This window comes from Henckelia pumila, chromosome 4 (assembly GCF_033568475.1).
Source record: "Henckelia pumila isolate YLH828 chromosome 4, ASM3356847v2, whole genome shotgun sequence".
Taxonomy (NCBI): domain Eukaryota; kingdom Viridiplantae; phylum Streptophyta; class Magnoliopsida; order Lamiales; family Gesneriaceae; genus Henckelia; species Henckelia pumila.
The window spans coordinates 233,259,814-233,277,539 of NC_133123.1; the positions used below are offsets into that span (position 1 = coordinate 233,259,814).

The following is a 17,726-nucleotide window of genomic DNA, read 5'->3' on the forward strand; positions in this document are numbered from 1 at the left end:
TCCTCATAAGCTTACACAACGGTCATCCCCTTGTACATTCCTTGACTATTCTCTTACGCAGAGTGCCTATCTCTGCTACGAGTCATCTTCTGGTCGAGTCTTTGTTTCTCGTCATGTTGTCTTTGTTGAGTCAGTTTTTCCTTTTGCCAGTGGTGGTTCTGACAATGGACGTTGCTCTGGTACGCCACCTGTATCGCCTGTGGAGGACCCCTGTGTCGTTGATTCTTTACCTATTGAACCCTTTGCCCCACGCCCAGCTCCTCCTCTCCATCGTCCTGTGTCCCCTGCCATACATCCTGAACCCGGACCGATCACTTAGCCACTCCACACCCACGCCATCCAGCCTGCCGACCCACCATCTACTTTCTCTAATTCCAACACTCATCCCATGATCACCCGATCCAAAAACAATATCTTTAGGCCTAATCCCCGATTCGGTCTCACTGCTATCACTGACGATGTCCCATCTGAGCCTACATCGCATACTCTTGCTCTCAAGGATTCTCGTTGGCGTGCTGCCATGTCTGAGGATTTTGATGCACTTCTTCGTAACGGTACTTGGGATCTTGTTTCGTCAGATATGGCGCAAAATGTTGTTGGTTGCAAGTGGGTTTTTCGGCTTAAGCGGAAATCTGATGGTTCCATTGAGCGTTACAAGGCTCGTCTGGTTGCCAAGGGGTTTCATCAACGTCCAGGTCTTGACTTTACTTACACCTTTAGCCCTGTGGCCAAACCCACCACTATTCGAATTCTCTTGTCCTTGGATGTTTCCAGTGGATGGTCTCTTCGTCAAATGGATGTGAACAATGCTTTCCTCCAGGGTCAGCTGGACGAATGTGTTTACATGGCTCAGCCACCTGGCTTTGTTAACTCTAACTTTCCGGCGCATGTCTGCAAGTTAAACAAAATAATTTATGGTCTTAAACAGGCACCAAGGGCCTGGTACACATCCCTACATCGGTTTCTGATCAGTATTGGTTTTGTTGCCTCCCTGGCTGATACATCCTTATTTATTTATCGTTCTGGTAATGTCATCATGTATCTCCTTGTTTATGTCGATGATTTAATTCTTATAGGAAATGATGCTGCTGCTCTTCATACTTTCATTGATCAGTTGGGTGCGCGGTTATCCATAAAGGATCTGGGTTCTCTTTCTTATTTTTTGGGTGTTGAAGTTATTACCACTTCAGGGGGCCTTTGCCTATCTCAGCGAAAGTATCTCCTTGATATTCTAAACAAGACAAACATGGCTGATTCGAAGCCTGTCTCCACCCCTCTTTCCACGTCTGCTCCTCTACACCTCTTGGATGGCTCGCCTCCTGCTAATGCTACCCTATATCGTCAGATCATTGGTAGTTTGCAGTATCTCTCCTTTACTCGTTCGGATATTGCCTTTGCAGTTAATAAGCTATCTCAATTTATGCATGCTCCCTCTTCTCTACATTGGGGGGCGACCAAGCGTCTTCTCCGCTATCTTAATGGCACTCGCTCATACTGTCTCATGCTTCGCTGCCACAACTCGCCATCGCTTCACGCATTTTGTGATGTTGATTGTGCGGGTGATGTTGATGATCGCATCTCTACTGGTGCGTTGTTTTTCTGGGTCCCAATCCTGTTTCCTGGTGCTCACGTAAGCAGGGTTCTGTTGCTCGTTCTTCTACTGAGGCTGAATATCGTGCCATTGCTTCCACTACTGCGGAACTACAATGGGTTCGTTCGTTGCTTGATGAACTCGGTCTTACTACTATCTCATCTCCAGCCTCTATCTATTATTACAATGTTGGGGCTACTTATCTCTGTGCTAATCCAGTTTTTCACTCTCGCATGAAGCATATTGATCTGGACTATCATTTTGTTCGTGAGCTGGTTCAATTTCGTAAAATTCATGTCTCTCATGTCTCCTCCTCTGACCAGCGTGCTGATGCCCTGACAAAGCCTCTTGCTAGTTCACGTCTTCGCTTTCTTTGTTCCAAGATTGGTGTCTCTCCGCATCCACCATCTTGAGGGGGCCTATTGGAAATATATCTTTTTAAATCTTGTGCATATCTTTTGTATCTTTTTATTTATTTATTTCCTTATCTCTATCTCGTGATATTGTATATAAATATACATTGTATCTTTATTTTTGAATATATGAAAAATATATTCTCCAAACGTTTCTATATATTGGAAATATATCTTTTTAAATCTTGTGTATATATTTTGTATCTTTTTATTTATTTATTTTCTTATCTCTATCTCGTGAGATTGTATATAAATATACATTATATTTTTATTTCTGAATATATGAAAAATATATTCTCCAAACGTTTCTACATGATATCAAAGCTCCCGGTCTACGCCACTAAACCCTAGCCCTACCACGCCGCCGCGGCCGCCGCCGCCCCTCATCTTCCAATAAGGACACCCCTTGGGGCATTATTATTGTTATTTTTTATTCTTGATCTTGTGTTATTATTATTTTTGTAATCACAATGTGGATACACATTGTGAGTTGTCTTTAATTTATTGTCCATTATTATTTTATATATATATATATATATTTTACTATTAATTAAATTTAAGCACCTTAGAGAAACTATCGTGATGTCTTAGTCTGTTTTTTAAATATCCAAAATTACCCCTATTCTCATGTAGTCGTGTTTCTTCCAAATTAAACCCGCGTTCTTCTTCTTCTTCTTCACCTCTCACCCAGGACAGAATCTCACGTACAACACAACGATTGCAAAACAAATCTTTGAAACAGAACCACCACAAAATAAGATTATTAGAAACAAAGCTCTCGCAAATCAAGCATGGTGGTTTCTACTTTTTCCGTTTCGAGAACAAACATATACAACTCAATCAAGCATGGTGGTTTCTATTATTCTGTTTCGAGAAAAAATCAACCCCGTCATTTGTTTCTGTTTCTTCCATAGCCCATCAAATCCTATTGGCCGCCCCCGCCCCCAAATTCCGACATTGATTTCAAAACATAGTCGATTCATGATGCGTAATCAAACAAGACACGATACATCTGTAAGTAATTCTTCAGATTTAGTGTTTACTGTTTTCTCTGAGTATATATGTTTGGTGTTTGCTCTTAGGATTTGGATTCCGTTTATATTTTCTTACCTCTTTGCTTTCTGAGTTCACTAATTTTTTTAGAACAATTTCTGCACATCAAGCAAATGTTTTCTTAGATGAAGAAGGCTTCCTGCTCGATGAATGCTCGATGAATTGCAACAGAGAACTTCCATAGAATTAGAGCACGTTCTGGCCCCAATCCCTTTCGTCTTCGATTGGTTAGTGTGCTACCTCCGTATTTATTTATTTTTCTGTTTCAGGATTTCGGCTTTGCTTCATTTGTTCCATTATCTTATTTTTCCATTTGTCCTTTGGATTGTTATTCTTCTCTTTTTATGGTGTTTATTTGAATTTTTATGGTTTTATTAGAAGTTTGTGGAAATATCAAATAGGAAAACAATACCATTGTCTTTAAATATTGTATGTTGGATTTCCTAATTTACACATATTACTGTCAACTTTTAATTTATAAGAAATTTAATTCCATAAGTTTGTCATTTAATGTATGCCATATGTTAGTATTTTATGTTCGGATTTTGGTTCTGGAAGAAAGAAATTTTGCAAGAAAATTCATGAATTTATATGTATATATGATGTACGTGTGTAAGTGGATATCATTTTCCAAAAAAATGGGAAAGAATAGATTTGTTGAAGAAAAAAATAAGAAAACGTGAAAATTAAAAGTTACAAACTATGAATATGATAAATAATCTCAATCAACTTGCACTATAGGAGAATAGTTTTGTGCAAGCTTTGTTAAATTTCATTTTGATTATTAACATTGTAAGTGGTGGTAAGAAAGTGACGATGGTAGAATGACCTTTTATTAATATTATTTGAGCGTCTTTGGTTTTATCTTCGGTTGTTGCTTCTGCACAAAATCCATTTCCGCATACGGTGTGTGGCTCATGGTAGTCGATTTCAATGAGAATTTTTTCTTTTGGGTTCTTGCAGGATTGTTGAAAATTTTTAATTTTTTTTTTTTTTTTATCTTTGCGTCTTTAATTAAAATTTTTTTGGGTTCTTGCAGGATTGTTTTGATTTCCTTTTTGTTTCCTTTGATTTTCTTTGACATATCATAACAATTGATTATAGGCTCACAGAGCATTTTATTAAGGATTTTCAAGGTGTTTTTGAGTTTATTCAGACAAGCAACTTCATTGCGATTTAAGGTAATTTGCTTCGATTTTGTGCTTCTTTGCTTCTTCTTCTACATGTGACTGTATCAACAACGTCGTTGTTATTTACTTATTTTTCCTGAAAATTTTTCATGCTTCATACTACTATTTTCAGAATAAGCTCTGACAAATTTGCCTACTGCAACTGGACCTTTTATTTCCACTTTTCTGAATATAGAGTTGAATATGTAGTTTTCTTGACGTTTTAATATTTATAAACAAGTAAAAGTAGTTCTCCAAAGATCAAATGAATGTCTAAATTGCTTTTTTAATCACTCATTAATTTTTTTAACCAAAAGGATCATTTATTAAATATCTCAGTTGCTACTGTTGGATTCAACTACATGATAGATAAAGCATTTACATTTATGTAGAAAAAAAAATTTATTAGTACTGGTGGTTATACTGGAATATTAATACGCTATCATTACTATTCCGAGAAGAAAGCACTGATTTTATTAATAATAATTCAAGCTAATGCTTACAACAAAACTATGTCTATAATTGATTTGTTCAACTAGGCTTAAATTATTTCAAATTCTTCAATGAAATGTAAAGACACCGCCAACACATGTTTGATAATTAAAATGTATACAAATAAATTTTGTATAAATTGCTGTACATTTTGTATCGATAGCTATTTTGAGTATATATCTCCTGTCAGATTGATGCTGATTTCGTGAAATACAGGGCAGTTGTTATGATAAAATTGGAGAAAAATCTTTATATATTGGTATTTAAGTAATGTTTCCTACTTTATGTTGATGTATATTCTTTGTTTGCATAAGAAAATAGGTAAGTTGAACTTGAGGATTTTTTCATAGCTTGCAAATGAGATTACTCTGTGTTTGAGGAGTATATGACTTTCAATTGTTTTTATTTATTTTTATTTATTCTCCTATGATATAGGTACAACTAAAAACTGATCCATTCCTAAATGTAGGTTTGAGAAAACTAAGGAGAAGAGATCTGAGTAGTTACAATGAAATACTGTGAGTTTTCCCCTTATCCTTTTTTTTTTTTTACAAACCCCTTATCCCTTTCACTCATGCTATACACCTTAGTATAATTCAAGATTAGAATAAACTTATGAACAATTCTTTTACAAGATTTTTTAAATTTCATGCATTTTTTGTGCATAATTATTGCTTGCTCAATGAAGTGAATGAACTTCCTCTTCTTTCTTTTTTTTTTAAAGAAGAATATTTACATGCAAAGGGAAAGGGTCAACTTCGATTCAAAGTAGGCATATTTACACCTTCAATAGCGGAGAATCTAAAGGTTTGGGCAACAATTGCAGTGGTTAAGAGTATAGAAAAATCATGAACACACAATGTGTGAACTCTATTCTCTCTTTGATTTGAGCAGCTGATGTTTGTCACCATAAATCAGCTAAAATATAGCTTAAACTATATTTTGAGAATAAAACATATGGAAGACATAGATATATTCAGAAGGTTAAGATTATCGATTGTCATTCCATTGCTTTTGTGGAACAAACACATTTTTATATTGCATATAAGATATCCAATTCAAGACTACTGTTAAAACATATGATGATAATTTTTGTTGATTTAAATTGTGTTTTGCTGGTATTTAATTTTTTAATTTTGTTCTTCTCGGATCTTAGTTGATTTTCGTTCATATGACAGCACGTATATATACTCGAATTTGTAATTCTATATCCTGATTAGATTAAACTTTTAATATTCGTAATTCTCTAAATTTATTAGTCCTGATCTTCTCAAACTCGATAGTTCTTTAACACTACAAAAAAAAAAAAAAAAACGGCATTTGCCACGGTTATATCGTGAATAAAATCGTGGCAAAATTGAATTTGCCACGGTTTTGCCACGGTTTACGGAAACCGTCTGGAAAGGCTTCGTGGCAAATGTTTGTCACGGTTAATTTTTTCGTGGCAAATATTGCCACGGTTTAAAATACACCGTTACAAATTATTGTCACGGTTTATATATATACCGTGACAAATTATTCTCACGGTTTTTATTACACCGTGGCAATGTTGGCCACGGTTTTGCGAACCGTGGCAATATATTGCCACGTTTGAATTAAACCGTGTCAATATATTGCCACGGTTAAGGAAACCGTGACAATAATATTTCCACCATTAATGCTATTATTTCCAATAATTTTTCCCGAAATATTAATAAAATCATAAAATTCACACAAATTGTCCAAATTAAATTTATTAAAACCAAAATACAACCAAAATATTCAAATTTCAATTCATGCATTAGTCCGAATTAAATGCATTAAAACCAAAACACACACAAAATATTCAAATTTCAATACATGCAGTAGTCTACTAACAGAACTGTGACCCATCAGAAGCCTGCTGGGTCTCGTCGTCATCCTCAGCGTCCTCGTGGTCGGGCTGAGAGGGCTCCTGAATACGCAGCGAATAAGATGGAACGGAAGACGTAGCAGCACGAGTGCCTTCTGTGGATTGTTTCTTCTTCTTGTTGATCGCAGAGCATATAGTAGTCATCATCTTCTCCATCTTACTCAGTCGTGCCTGAGTCTGCTTGTGCTCTGCTCGAAGCCGTGCCTGAGTCTGCTCGTGCTCTGCTCGAAGCTGCTGCGTCTCCAGTCTTGCTGCCTGGGTCTCCTCCTTCGCAGCCTGAAGCTGTGACGCCATCGTCGACTTCATCTGACTACACCCGCGAGAACGAGGTGTCATCTCATCCGAGAATATGGTCTGGGCGGTAGACCCAATACCATATACCCGTCGATGACTAACGCCACCGACGACGTCAAAATAAATTGCATTTACCTCGTTAGCCGTCGGGCAGTGCTGCTCTTCTCCGATATGCCTCAATGGAAAGCTCTCGGTGATTCGACGCTCGAACTCTTCCTGTTTTCACAAATGATAAAGATACATGTATAAATAGTATTCAGTTGTTCAATTTATTAAATTAACTAAACTCAATTGACATAGATACATGAATAAATAGTATTAAGTTGTTCAAATTAGTAAAATAAAAAAACTCAATTGAATTACAACGTACACTGATTTGTTGGGACTTGCCATCAACAAAGGTCCCGTTCAGCCGCCTGTGCGTCTTTAGATGTAGCTCGTAACTGTTCGGATCTCTATTCAGCTCCTGACGCTGCATTGCACGCACGTGTACAGATAATTACAATTAACGAAGAGTTAATATGAAAGTCATATATACATGAAATTTTTCTTACCAGGCTCGCAGCGTGAACCGCATAGGGTCGTGAGCCAGCAATGTGCTTCGCTGGACCAGTCCCTAGACCAGCAGGCTCGCTCCGTCTGTTATTCCTGTATGCCCTCGACAGCTTCTGCCACTCTTCCGTCTCCCAATGGGCAAGATAAGTAGCCCAGATCGTCTGATCTATAGTACGAGGTGCGCTGCCACGCTGCCTCCAACGACAAAGTGTGCTGCGGTATGTATCTGCACACATTTGTCTCCAAATTTGTTTAATTGTATGTTGGTGGTGCGGCTCCCACCTGTACACAGCCTGTTATTGCAAGACAACAATAAATTAATTTAATCATCTTTCATGTTAGAGAACTAAGAACCGATATAAAATATTGTTATCAACTTTGGAAAATTACACAAATAACGTACCATAAACTGATCCCAATAAAAGTCACGGTGAGCCTCTGTCACGTACCTCCACGAGTAGCCACCGGGAAATATTTGTCACCTAAACGATTTTTGGATGAACGTACTTGCGCCGTTCTTAGCTGGAAGTAGTCTGCAAAACATATTCGATAACATTTATTATATATTAATGTATTCTTATTGAATATCTCGTACAAGTCAATTGACAAATAACTTACCCTCCGAACTCCAGAACCAGAAACAACATGGTGATCCATCTGCTTACTACAACTGAAATTATATATTTATTTACTAATATAATTTATATATTAAGTAAAACATGAAGTTATAACGAGAATTATATATACTGCTTTATAGCAATGTATCAAATATTAAGATTAACTAAAATAAATGGGGAATATTTCTATCAATACTATGCAGAAAACACACAATTCAAATAATTATTTAATATGATAATCTTCTCGTGCTTTACTTGTCCACATACTCTAAACATTTTTAAGGTACACAATCAGTTTTCTATTCTATTACAGTGTCTCTTATCCTAGAAATGAACCAAATTCCATTCATTACAACAAATAATAGAAATTCAAAATCAGATCACTTCATTGTCAACCATTTAGAAAATTATTAAATTTACTAATTATCTGCTGCTCTCTCGGTTTAACCATTTAGAAAATTATTAAATTTACTAATTTTTTTTAAATCAACCATAAAATTTGATTGCTAAGAAATGTGTTATTGTTTTTAACAAAAAATATGTAATTAAAAAAATAATGCATATATGATATTTTCTTCTTAACTTACCAAATCAATACGTACTAAGGATTCAATATAAATTCGTTGGTAATTTAAACTTTTAATTTCTAAAGATTCAATATAAGTCCGTTGGCAATTTAACTAAGGATTCAATATAAATCCGTTGGCAATATTCATATAAATCATAATTAACTTCACATTTCTAAATTTCTTAAATATCATTATTTTATTTTATATTTGTTACTAATTTATAATTAAACAATTAATACAAATTAACAATATATATCAAATAATTATAACAAAATGCTGTGAAGTTAATTAAATACTTGAGCCGGAGGCGGTGTAGGAGGACCGGCAAGGCAGCGGCGGCGGGTCGGCAGAAGCTGCTGGTCGTCGGCGGCAGCGGGCCGTTGCCAAGCGGCTAGCCCATTTAAAAAAAACATATCATCTATAAATCACCAAACACAAACTTTATAAGTACAAGAATGTAAAAAAAAATTCGATTACCTACGGCGGCTACGCGGCGACGTCAAGGCGGCAGACGGCGGGTTGATTGGGTGCCTAAAACACGTAGATGTTTTGCGGCCCAATAAATGTAAAAACTACAATAAATGAAGCCTAAAACACGTAGATCTGGAATATCATATTATTAAGAGGGATATATGTACACAAATCCGGGTTTATTGAGGGGTCGGCGGTAGGGTTTTCGTACGAGTCAAAGGGAAAGAGAAGAAAATGGAATAGGGAGAAGAAATGGGAATCGGGGAGAGAGAATATAATCTTTTGTTGCCACGGTTATATTTAAACCGTGACAATAATGTACTATTGTCACGGTTACATTCACCGTTGCAATATTGTCACGGTTTATTAAAAACCGTAACAAATATTAAATTAAATTATTTAATGTTTTCACGGTTTTATAACCGTGACAATATTCCTATGCCCGTGGCACAATTTCATCCGTGTAATTGTAATTAATATTATTCTTTAAAAAAAATAATTTCATTTGCCACGGTTTATTAATAAACCGTGACTATATTAAATTATTTTAGTTGATGAATATATATAATGTTATTTTATTATATACAAAAAAATACAATACATAAATTATGATCATAAAATAAAAGTACATTTAATTAATTTATAGTTGTAATTTGTGTGCACTACAATATTATTGGCTAACTTTACTTAACTACATGACATAATTATTTTTTTAATTATGTCATGTAGTCATTATTCAATTGTTTTAAAAATTAATTTATTTTGACACGGTTGAAAGAAAAATATTTTGACGGTTGATTTAATCGTGAAAATATTGCTACGGTCTATTTTTAACCTTCACACAGTTAATTAATTAAATTGGTTAATATTGCTACGATTAATTTGAAACCTTGACATAGTTAATTAATTAAATGGGTTAACAAAACCAATTTAATTGGCCACGATTTCTTATATAAATTGTGGCAATATTGTCACGGTTTCGTTTTAACTGTGGCAATTATACAAAATTATTTTTTTTAATTAAATATACATTAATTTTATTACATAAACAAAATATGGTACATTACGATACATATATAATGATCATAAAATAAATGTAAATATAATTAACTAAATATTAGCACAATACACATGTTGCTTGGATCATTCACTATCTTCAGACTGGTTGTTTGAACTCTCATCTGTGAATGCCTGCACATCGTCTGTATCACTATTTTGAGTTCCGACGTCGATGTCGTTGTCGTACATCACGGTTACGTAAACGAGGTTTTGTGTGTTCAGCAATAGTTGTGTTTCCAACCCATGACTTTGACTCTCGTGGTTCTGAAATGCTTCGTTTGCGACGTTACCGTCGACCTGGTCAGTGTCACTTCTGATTTGTTGAATGTATTCGCGTTTTTTAAGGCCACCGACGTAGACCCAATCAGATATTATTTTCTTCGTTGAAGGATACGCTAAGTACACCACTTGTGAAGCTTGGGTGCAGAAAACAAATGGGTCGTAGTACCGTAGACTTCTCTTTCGATTGATTTCGACTATTTTATATTTCGGATGAACACGCGTACCCAATCTTGGATGCGTATCAAACCACGTGCATTTGAAAAGTACAGTCTTGCTTTGTGAATTACCAGCGTACTTTACCTCGAGTATTTCATCTATGATGCCGTAATAGTTCGTTGACGTCCCATCACCAGCCACCCCACGAACATGGACCCCTGAATTATCTGTGGCTTTGTGAGTACTATCTTCTTTCGTATGAAATTTGAAACCGTTAACACAATAACCCCGAAGACATTTGACTTTGAATTGCGGCCCGAGAGCAAGTTGTTTTATATCTGGTGAAATGTTAAAATCTTGGTTTAAAGTTTCCTGCATGTGCATTCCATGTTAAATAAACAATTATTGTCAGTAAACGGGAAATAATGATGTAATAACATTGAGTTGCAAAGTGAGTTTGTATTACATAGTTTTTGAACCATTGGAAAAAATGTTGTTGTAATTGTGCATCGACGTCAGCGTTATAAATGCCCGGAACACTTGATCTCAGATGGTTTTCGTACATTCTGCAACCGTTAAATAAATAAAAAATCAACATTAATGGGATAATAAAAATTTTCTATTAATACACATTTTGTAATATGGTACTTACTGAACAAAGGATCTCGTCTCAGCACAATTTAACAACATGTAAGTCGCAACAGCATGATATTCATTGTTCTGAAGATGTCTAGATTTTGATGCACCAATAGACCTGCCCACAACTTTGAAAACCGATAAAGTATCTGTCAATCCATCATTCACCTAAGATGTTGTGTTTCTCATTGTCCTCATGTCCCTCGTTTTGATTGACTCACTGAAAAAATGCTGACAAAATATGGAGGCTTCTTTGACCAGATAAGCATTGCAAATCGATCCTTCTACGCGTGCTTTTTTCGAACTGTTTTTTTCAACTGCCGTAAATATCTTTCGAATGGATACATCCATCTGTCTTGCACTGGACCACAAACAAGGGCTTCGTACGGGAGATGTATGCATAGATGTTCCATCGAGTCGAAGAAACTTGGTGGAAATATCTTCTCCAACTTGCACAAAATCAATGGTATTTGCTCGTTCAATCTTAGAATGTCACGTACTTTTATGTTGCGTGCAGTCAAGTCCGCAAAGAATAAACTCAGTTCTGTCAAAACTTCCCACACCTCTTTCGGTAACAACTCTTTGAAGACGACAGGTATTAGTCGTTGCATAAACACATGACAATCATGGCTTTTCAAACCAAACACTCGTAACTTATTCTTGTCGACGCATCTAGACATTTTAGAAACATAACCGTCCGAGAATCGAACATCTTTCAACCATCTTCAGAGAGCTCGTCTTTCTTCTTTTTCGAGGGAATATATTGCCTTTGGATATCAGCCGCTGCCAATATCGAAATGCAACTCTGGTCTTATGGACATTTCGACAAAGGTCTGCCCTAGATTTTGCGTTATCTTTAGTCTTTTCCGGAACATTCATTAACGTATTGAAGATGTTATCAAACACGTTTTTATCGATGTGCATCACGTCCAAATTATGTCTGACCATGTTCGAGCTCCAGTAAGGCAACTCCCAAAAAATACTTCTCTTCCTCCATCCGCCTGCCAACAATTTGGATAATTCTTTGTTATGCTCTTCAGTGTCAACTTCGTACGATGGTAGAAAACCGTATGAGTCCAACTCGTCGAGTAACTCAAATCCAGATCTTGTAGGCCTGGCAGTGTGCGACACCGTGCGCCCTCTTCTGAAAAGGTTCCTGCTATGACGCAATGGATGCTCGACGGGAAGAAACTTTCTATGGTTGCCAAACCAACAAGTCTTCCTGCTATGTGGTAGTGTAAACGCCTCTGAGTCCGACATACAGTGTGGGCAAGCTTGTTTACCAGCTGTACTCCAACCGGATAACATTGCGTACGCGGGAAAATAACTGATCGTCCACATGAGAGCTGCTCTCAAAGTGATGTTTGTGCGAGAATGAACGTCGTACGTAACAGTACCATCGACCCAGAGTGACTGTAGTTCTGCGATGAGTGGTTGCAAAAATACATCAAGTTTGTCCTTGGGGTTCTTTGGACCAGGAGCAAGCACAGTGAGGAACATGTACTCATCTTTCATGCACATCCAAGACGGCAAATTGTAAGGAGTCATAATCACGGGCCACGATGAGTACTGCTGACCAGTCTGCCCAAATGGTTGGAAACCGTCAGCTGAAAGTGCTAGTCTCACATTCCTGATCTCGCTTGCAAAATGAGGGTGTGTTTCTGTGAAATTACGCCAAGCAGGTGAGTCCGACGGGTGAGTCATCGTTTCCCCATCATACACATGGTCGTGGTGCCACCGCATGTGTGGCGCCGTTGCTTCAGATGCATACAAACGTTGGAGACGAGGGGTGAGTGGGAAATACTATATCCGCTTATACGTGGTTTGCTTCTTATTATTCCTAGATCCACGGGAGAGACTTTGTTTATACCGCGGATGCTCACAAAATCTGCATGCAGTCAACTCGCTGTCCGGACCCCAATAGATCATGCAGTTGTTGTTGCAACAATCAATTTTCTCGACTGGAAGCCCCATATCCTTAATTAGTGTCTTGGTTGCATTGAAGTTTTTGGGAAAATTTTTATCGGTAGGACATAACTCTGTCATCAATTGACACATGTCATTATAATTCCTTTCAGACATGCTATGCTCATATTCCATCTTCAAAAGTCTTGCGAGAACAGACAACAATGTATGTCCGTGTGGATTCCCTTTCCAAATCTCCTTTTCAGTTGATTTGATCATATCATATAGAGCACTTGCAATGATGTTTGGCTCTTCCTTGATTATGTTGACGTTGGGATCTTCAACAACATTTGAATCCTCGATAACGTCAATATCCTCGTTCACCACTGCCTTCTCATTCACAGTTTGGAAATCATGATAAGGTTGTTCGAATCCGAATTGGTATTCACTTTGATAATATGGGTTTGGATCCGTTACAGTGGTGAAGTTAGTTGGCAAATCCTCGGTGGTCGTCCGTCTACTACTTCGAGACGAAGATGGTGCATCCATATTAACTCCTGGAAATGATGGACGAATGTATTGTTCCCCATGATAAAACCAATTGTAGTAGTTAGGAACAAACCCATAACTGCACAAGTGTTCTTTCACCGTGATTTCATCAAAGTAAGTTAGATTCTGACATTTCTTTCGGTTGCATGGACACCTTATAGTTCCGTCAGGTAAACATGTCGGATTACTCTTTGCAAAAGCAACAAAAACCTCTACACCATGAATGAATTCATCATTCAAATATCCATTAACAAATCGACGATCAATCCAACTTCTATCGTAAGACATATTCGTTTCCTACATGCATTAGTGTATATATATATATATATATATTTGAAAGTTGGTTACAAAACATATTCAAATTTTAAATTTAATAAATTTATTCCAGGTTATAAAATAAAAATTATTATTCAATTAAACAAAAAATTTTTTTAAAAAAATATTTTACAGCACATTTAAAAATAATAATAATTCGTATTGCAAATAACGTACCTTGCTAGCTTGTGGATTTGAAACAGCGAATATGAGACAAAGTTTTATTGTGCCGTGTTGCTATCAACAAAACAAAGAATTTCGTATTATATAGGCGTTACAAGATTTAATTCTGAAGATGAGGCAAATTTATATAGGCTAATTATTGCCACGGTTTTATAAAACCAAGACAATATAAATAATAAATTAATGAGACGTAGAATCAACGCGTATATATATATATATTTGAAAGTTGTTTACAAAACATATTCAAATTGTAAATTTAAAAAATTTATTCCAGGTTATAAAATAAAATTTTTTATGCAATCAAATTTTTTCATAAAAAAAAAGTACACGAAAAATAAAAAAAAACAATTCGTATTGCAAATAACGTACCTCTCATGCACCATCTTCGTCTCGAAGTAGTAGACGGACGACCACCGAGGATTTGCCAACTAACTTCGCCACTGTAACGGATCCAAACCCATATCATCACAGTGAATACCAATTCGGATTCGAACAACCTTATCATGATTTCCAAACTGTGAATGAGGAGGCAGTGGTGAACGAGGTTCTTGACGTTGTCGAGGATTCAAATGTTGTCGAATATCCCAACGTCAACATAATCGAGGAAGAGCCGAACATCATTGCAAGTGCTCTATATGATATGATCAAATCAACTGAAAATGAGATTTGGAAAGGGAATCCACACGGACATACATTGTTGTCTGTTCTCGCAAGACTGTTGAAGATGAAATATGAGCATATCATGTCTGAAAGGAATTATAATGACATGTGTCAATTGATGACAGAGTTATGTCCTACCGATAACAATTTTCCCAAAAACTTCAATGCAACCAAGACACTAATTAAGGATATGGGGCTTCCAGTCGAGAAAATTGATTGTTGCAACAACAACTTCATGATCTATTCGGGTCCGGACAACGAGTTGACTGCATGCAGATTTTGTGAGCATCCGCGGTATAAACAAAGTCGCTCTCGTGGATCTAGGAATAATAAGAAGCAAACCACGTATAAGCGGATGTACTATTTCCAACTCACCCCTCGTCTCCAACGTTTGTATGCATCTGAAGCAACGACGCCACACATGCGGTGGCACCACGACCATGTGTATGATGGGAAAACGATGACTCACCCGTCGGACTCACCTGCTTGGCGTAATTTCACAGAAACACACCCTCATTTTGCAAGCGAGATCAGGAATGTGAGACTAGCACTTTCAGCTGACGGTTTCCAACCATTTGGGCAGACTGGTCAGCAGTACTCATCGTGGCCCGTGATTATGACTCCTTACAATTTGCCGTCTTGGATGTGCATGAAAGATGAGTACATGTTCCTCACTGTGCTTGCTCCTAGTCCAAAGAACCCCAAGGACAAACTTGATGTATTTTTGCAACCACTCATCGCAGAACTACAGTCACTCTGGGTCGATGGTGCTGTTACGTACGACGTTCATTCTCGCACGAACTTCACTTTGAGAGAAACTCTCATGTGGACGATCAATGATTTTCCCGCGTACGTAATGTTATCCGGTTGGAGTACAGCTGGTAAACAAGCTTGCCCACACTGTATGTCGGACTCAGAGGCGTTTACACTACCACATAGCAGGAAGACTTGTTGGTTTGACAACCATAGAAAGTTTCTTCCCGTCGAGCATCCATTGCGTCGTAGCAGGAACCTTTTCAGAAGAGGGCGCACGATGTCGCACACTGCCAGGACTACGAGATCTGGATTTGAGTTACTCGACGAGTTGGACTCATAAGGTTTTCTACCATCGTACGAAGTTGACGCTGAAGAGCATAACAAAGAATTATCCAAAATGTTGGCAGGCGGATGGAGGAAGAGAAGTATTTTTTGGGAGTTGCCTTACTCGAGCTCGAACATGGTCAGACATAATTTGGACGTGATGCACATCGAGAAAAACGTGTTTGATAACATCTTCAATAAGTTAATGAATGTTCCGGGAAAGACTAAAGATAACGCAAAATCTAGGGCAGACCTTGTCGAAATGTCCATAAGACCAGAGTTGCATTTCGATATTGGCAGCGGCAGATATCCAAAGGCAATATATTCCCTCGAAAAAGAAGAAAGACGAGCTCTCTGCAGATGGTTGAAAGATGTTCGATTTTCGGACGGTTATGTTTCTAAAATGTCTAGATGCGTCGACAAGAATAAGTTACGAGTGTTTGGTTTGAAAAGCCATGATTGTCATGTGTTTATGCAACGACTAATACCTGTCGTCTTCAAAGAGTTGTTACCAAAAGAGGTGTGGGAAGTTTTGACAGAACTGAGTTTATTCTTTGCGGACTTGACTGCATGCAACATAAAAGTACGTGACATTCTAAGATTGAACGAGCAAATACCATTGATTTTGTGCAAGTTGGAGAAGATATTTCCACCAAGTTTCTTCGACTCGATGGAACATCTATGCATACATCTCCCGTACGAAGCCCTTGTTTGTGGTCCAGTGCAAGACAGATGGATGTATCCATTCGAAAGATATTTACGGCAGTTGAAAAAAACAGTTCGAAACAAAGCACGCGTAGAAGGATCGATTTGCAATGCTTATCTGGTCAAAGAAGCCTCCATATTTTGTCAGCATTTTTTCAGTGAGTCAATCAAAACGAGGGACATGAGGACAATGAGAAACACAACATCTGAGGTGAATGATGGATTGACAGATACTTTATCGGTGTTCAAAGTTGTGGGCAGGTCTATTGGTGCATCAAAATCTAGACATCTTCAGAACAATGAATATCATGCTGTTGCGACTTACATGTTGTTAAATTGTGCTGAGACGAGATCCTTTGTTCAGTAAGTACCATATTACAAAATGTGTATTAATAGAAAATTTTTATTATCCCATTAATGTTGATTTTTTATTTATTTAACGGTTGCAGAATGTACGAAAACCATCTGAGATCAAGTGTTCCGGGCATTAATAACGCTGACGTGGATGCACAATTACAACAATATTTTTTCCAATGGTTCAAAAACTATGTAATACAAACTCACTTTGCAACTCAATGTTATTACATCATTATTTCCCGTTTACTGACAATAATTGTTTATTTAACATGGAATGCACATGCAGGCAACTTTAAACCAAGATTTTAACATTTCACGAGATATAAAACAACTTGCTCTCGGGCCGCAATCCAACACTACAAGAAAAACGGCCAAAGACAACGTTTTTTCCGCTTTGTTAATGTCCCCGAAAAAGCGTTGTCGTAGCCAGTGTTGTAAAAGACCACGCTCAAAGACAACGCGGAAAAAGCGTTGTCGTTTCTGGAAAAGACAACGCTTTTTAAAGCGTTGTTGTATCTAAAAACGACAACGCTTTTTCCGCGTTGTCTTTGTCACAAAAAAACGTTGTCGTAGTTCAAAAGCTTTTTAAGCGTTGTCTTTTTTAGTAACGACAACGCTTTTTCCACCTACGACAACGTTTAAAAAGCGTTGTCTTTTCTCAAATAAAAAACAAAAAAAAATATAATTCACAAATTTTCAATATTATCACTCAATATTCAATTTT

At 37.0% G+C, this 17,726-nt stretch overlaps 2 protein-coding genes and 1 long non-coding RNA gene across 3 annotated transcripts; 1 reads left to right on the forward strand and 2 right to left on the reverse strand.

Moving 5' to 3' along the window:
• Nucleotides 1-2,749: 2,749 nt before the first annotated feature.
• On the forward strand, nt 2,750-5,875 carry LOC140867477 (uncharacterized). The gene is made up of 4 exons (XR_012145157.1): nt 2,750-3,018; nt 3,168-3,284; nt 4,162-4,238; nt 5,188-5,875. It is a non-coding gene; the product is annotated as an uncharacterized lncRNA (long non-coding RNA).
• A 695-nt stretch (nt 5,876-6,570) lies between these two features.
• Nucleotides 6,571-7,920, reverse strand: LOC140862927 (uncharacterized). Its single transcript, XM_073265956.1, has 4 exons — nt 7,862-7,920; nt 7,458-7,751; nt 7,274-7,375; nt 6,571-7,119 (listed from the first exon to the last, which is right to left on the reverse strand). The coding sequence occupies exons 1-4, from the start codon at nt 7,862-7,864 to the stop codon at nt 6,571-6,573; spliced, it is 948 nt and encodes a 315-aa protein (XP_073122057.1). The 5' UTR covers nt 7,865-7,920.
• Nucleotides 7,921-10,258: 2,338 nt separating this feature from the next.
• LOC140862928 (uncharacterized) lies at nt 10,259-12,991 on the reverse strand. The gene is made up of 4 exons (XM_073265957.1): nt 11,959-12,991; nt 11,265-11,397; nt 11,079-11,178; nt 10,259-10,984 (listed from the first exon to the last, which is right to left on the reverse strand). Exons 1-4 carry the CDS (start codon nt 12,989-12,991, stop codon nt 10,259-10,261), a joined length of 1,992 nt encoding a protein of 663 aa, XP_073122058.1.
• Nucleotides 12,992-17,726: the final 4,735 nt, after the last annotated feature.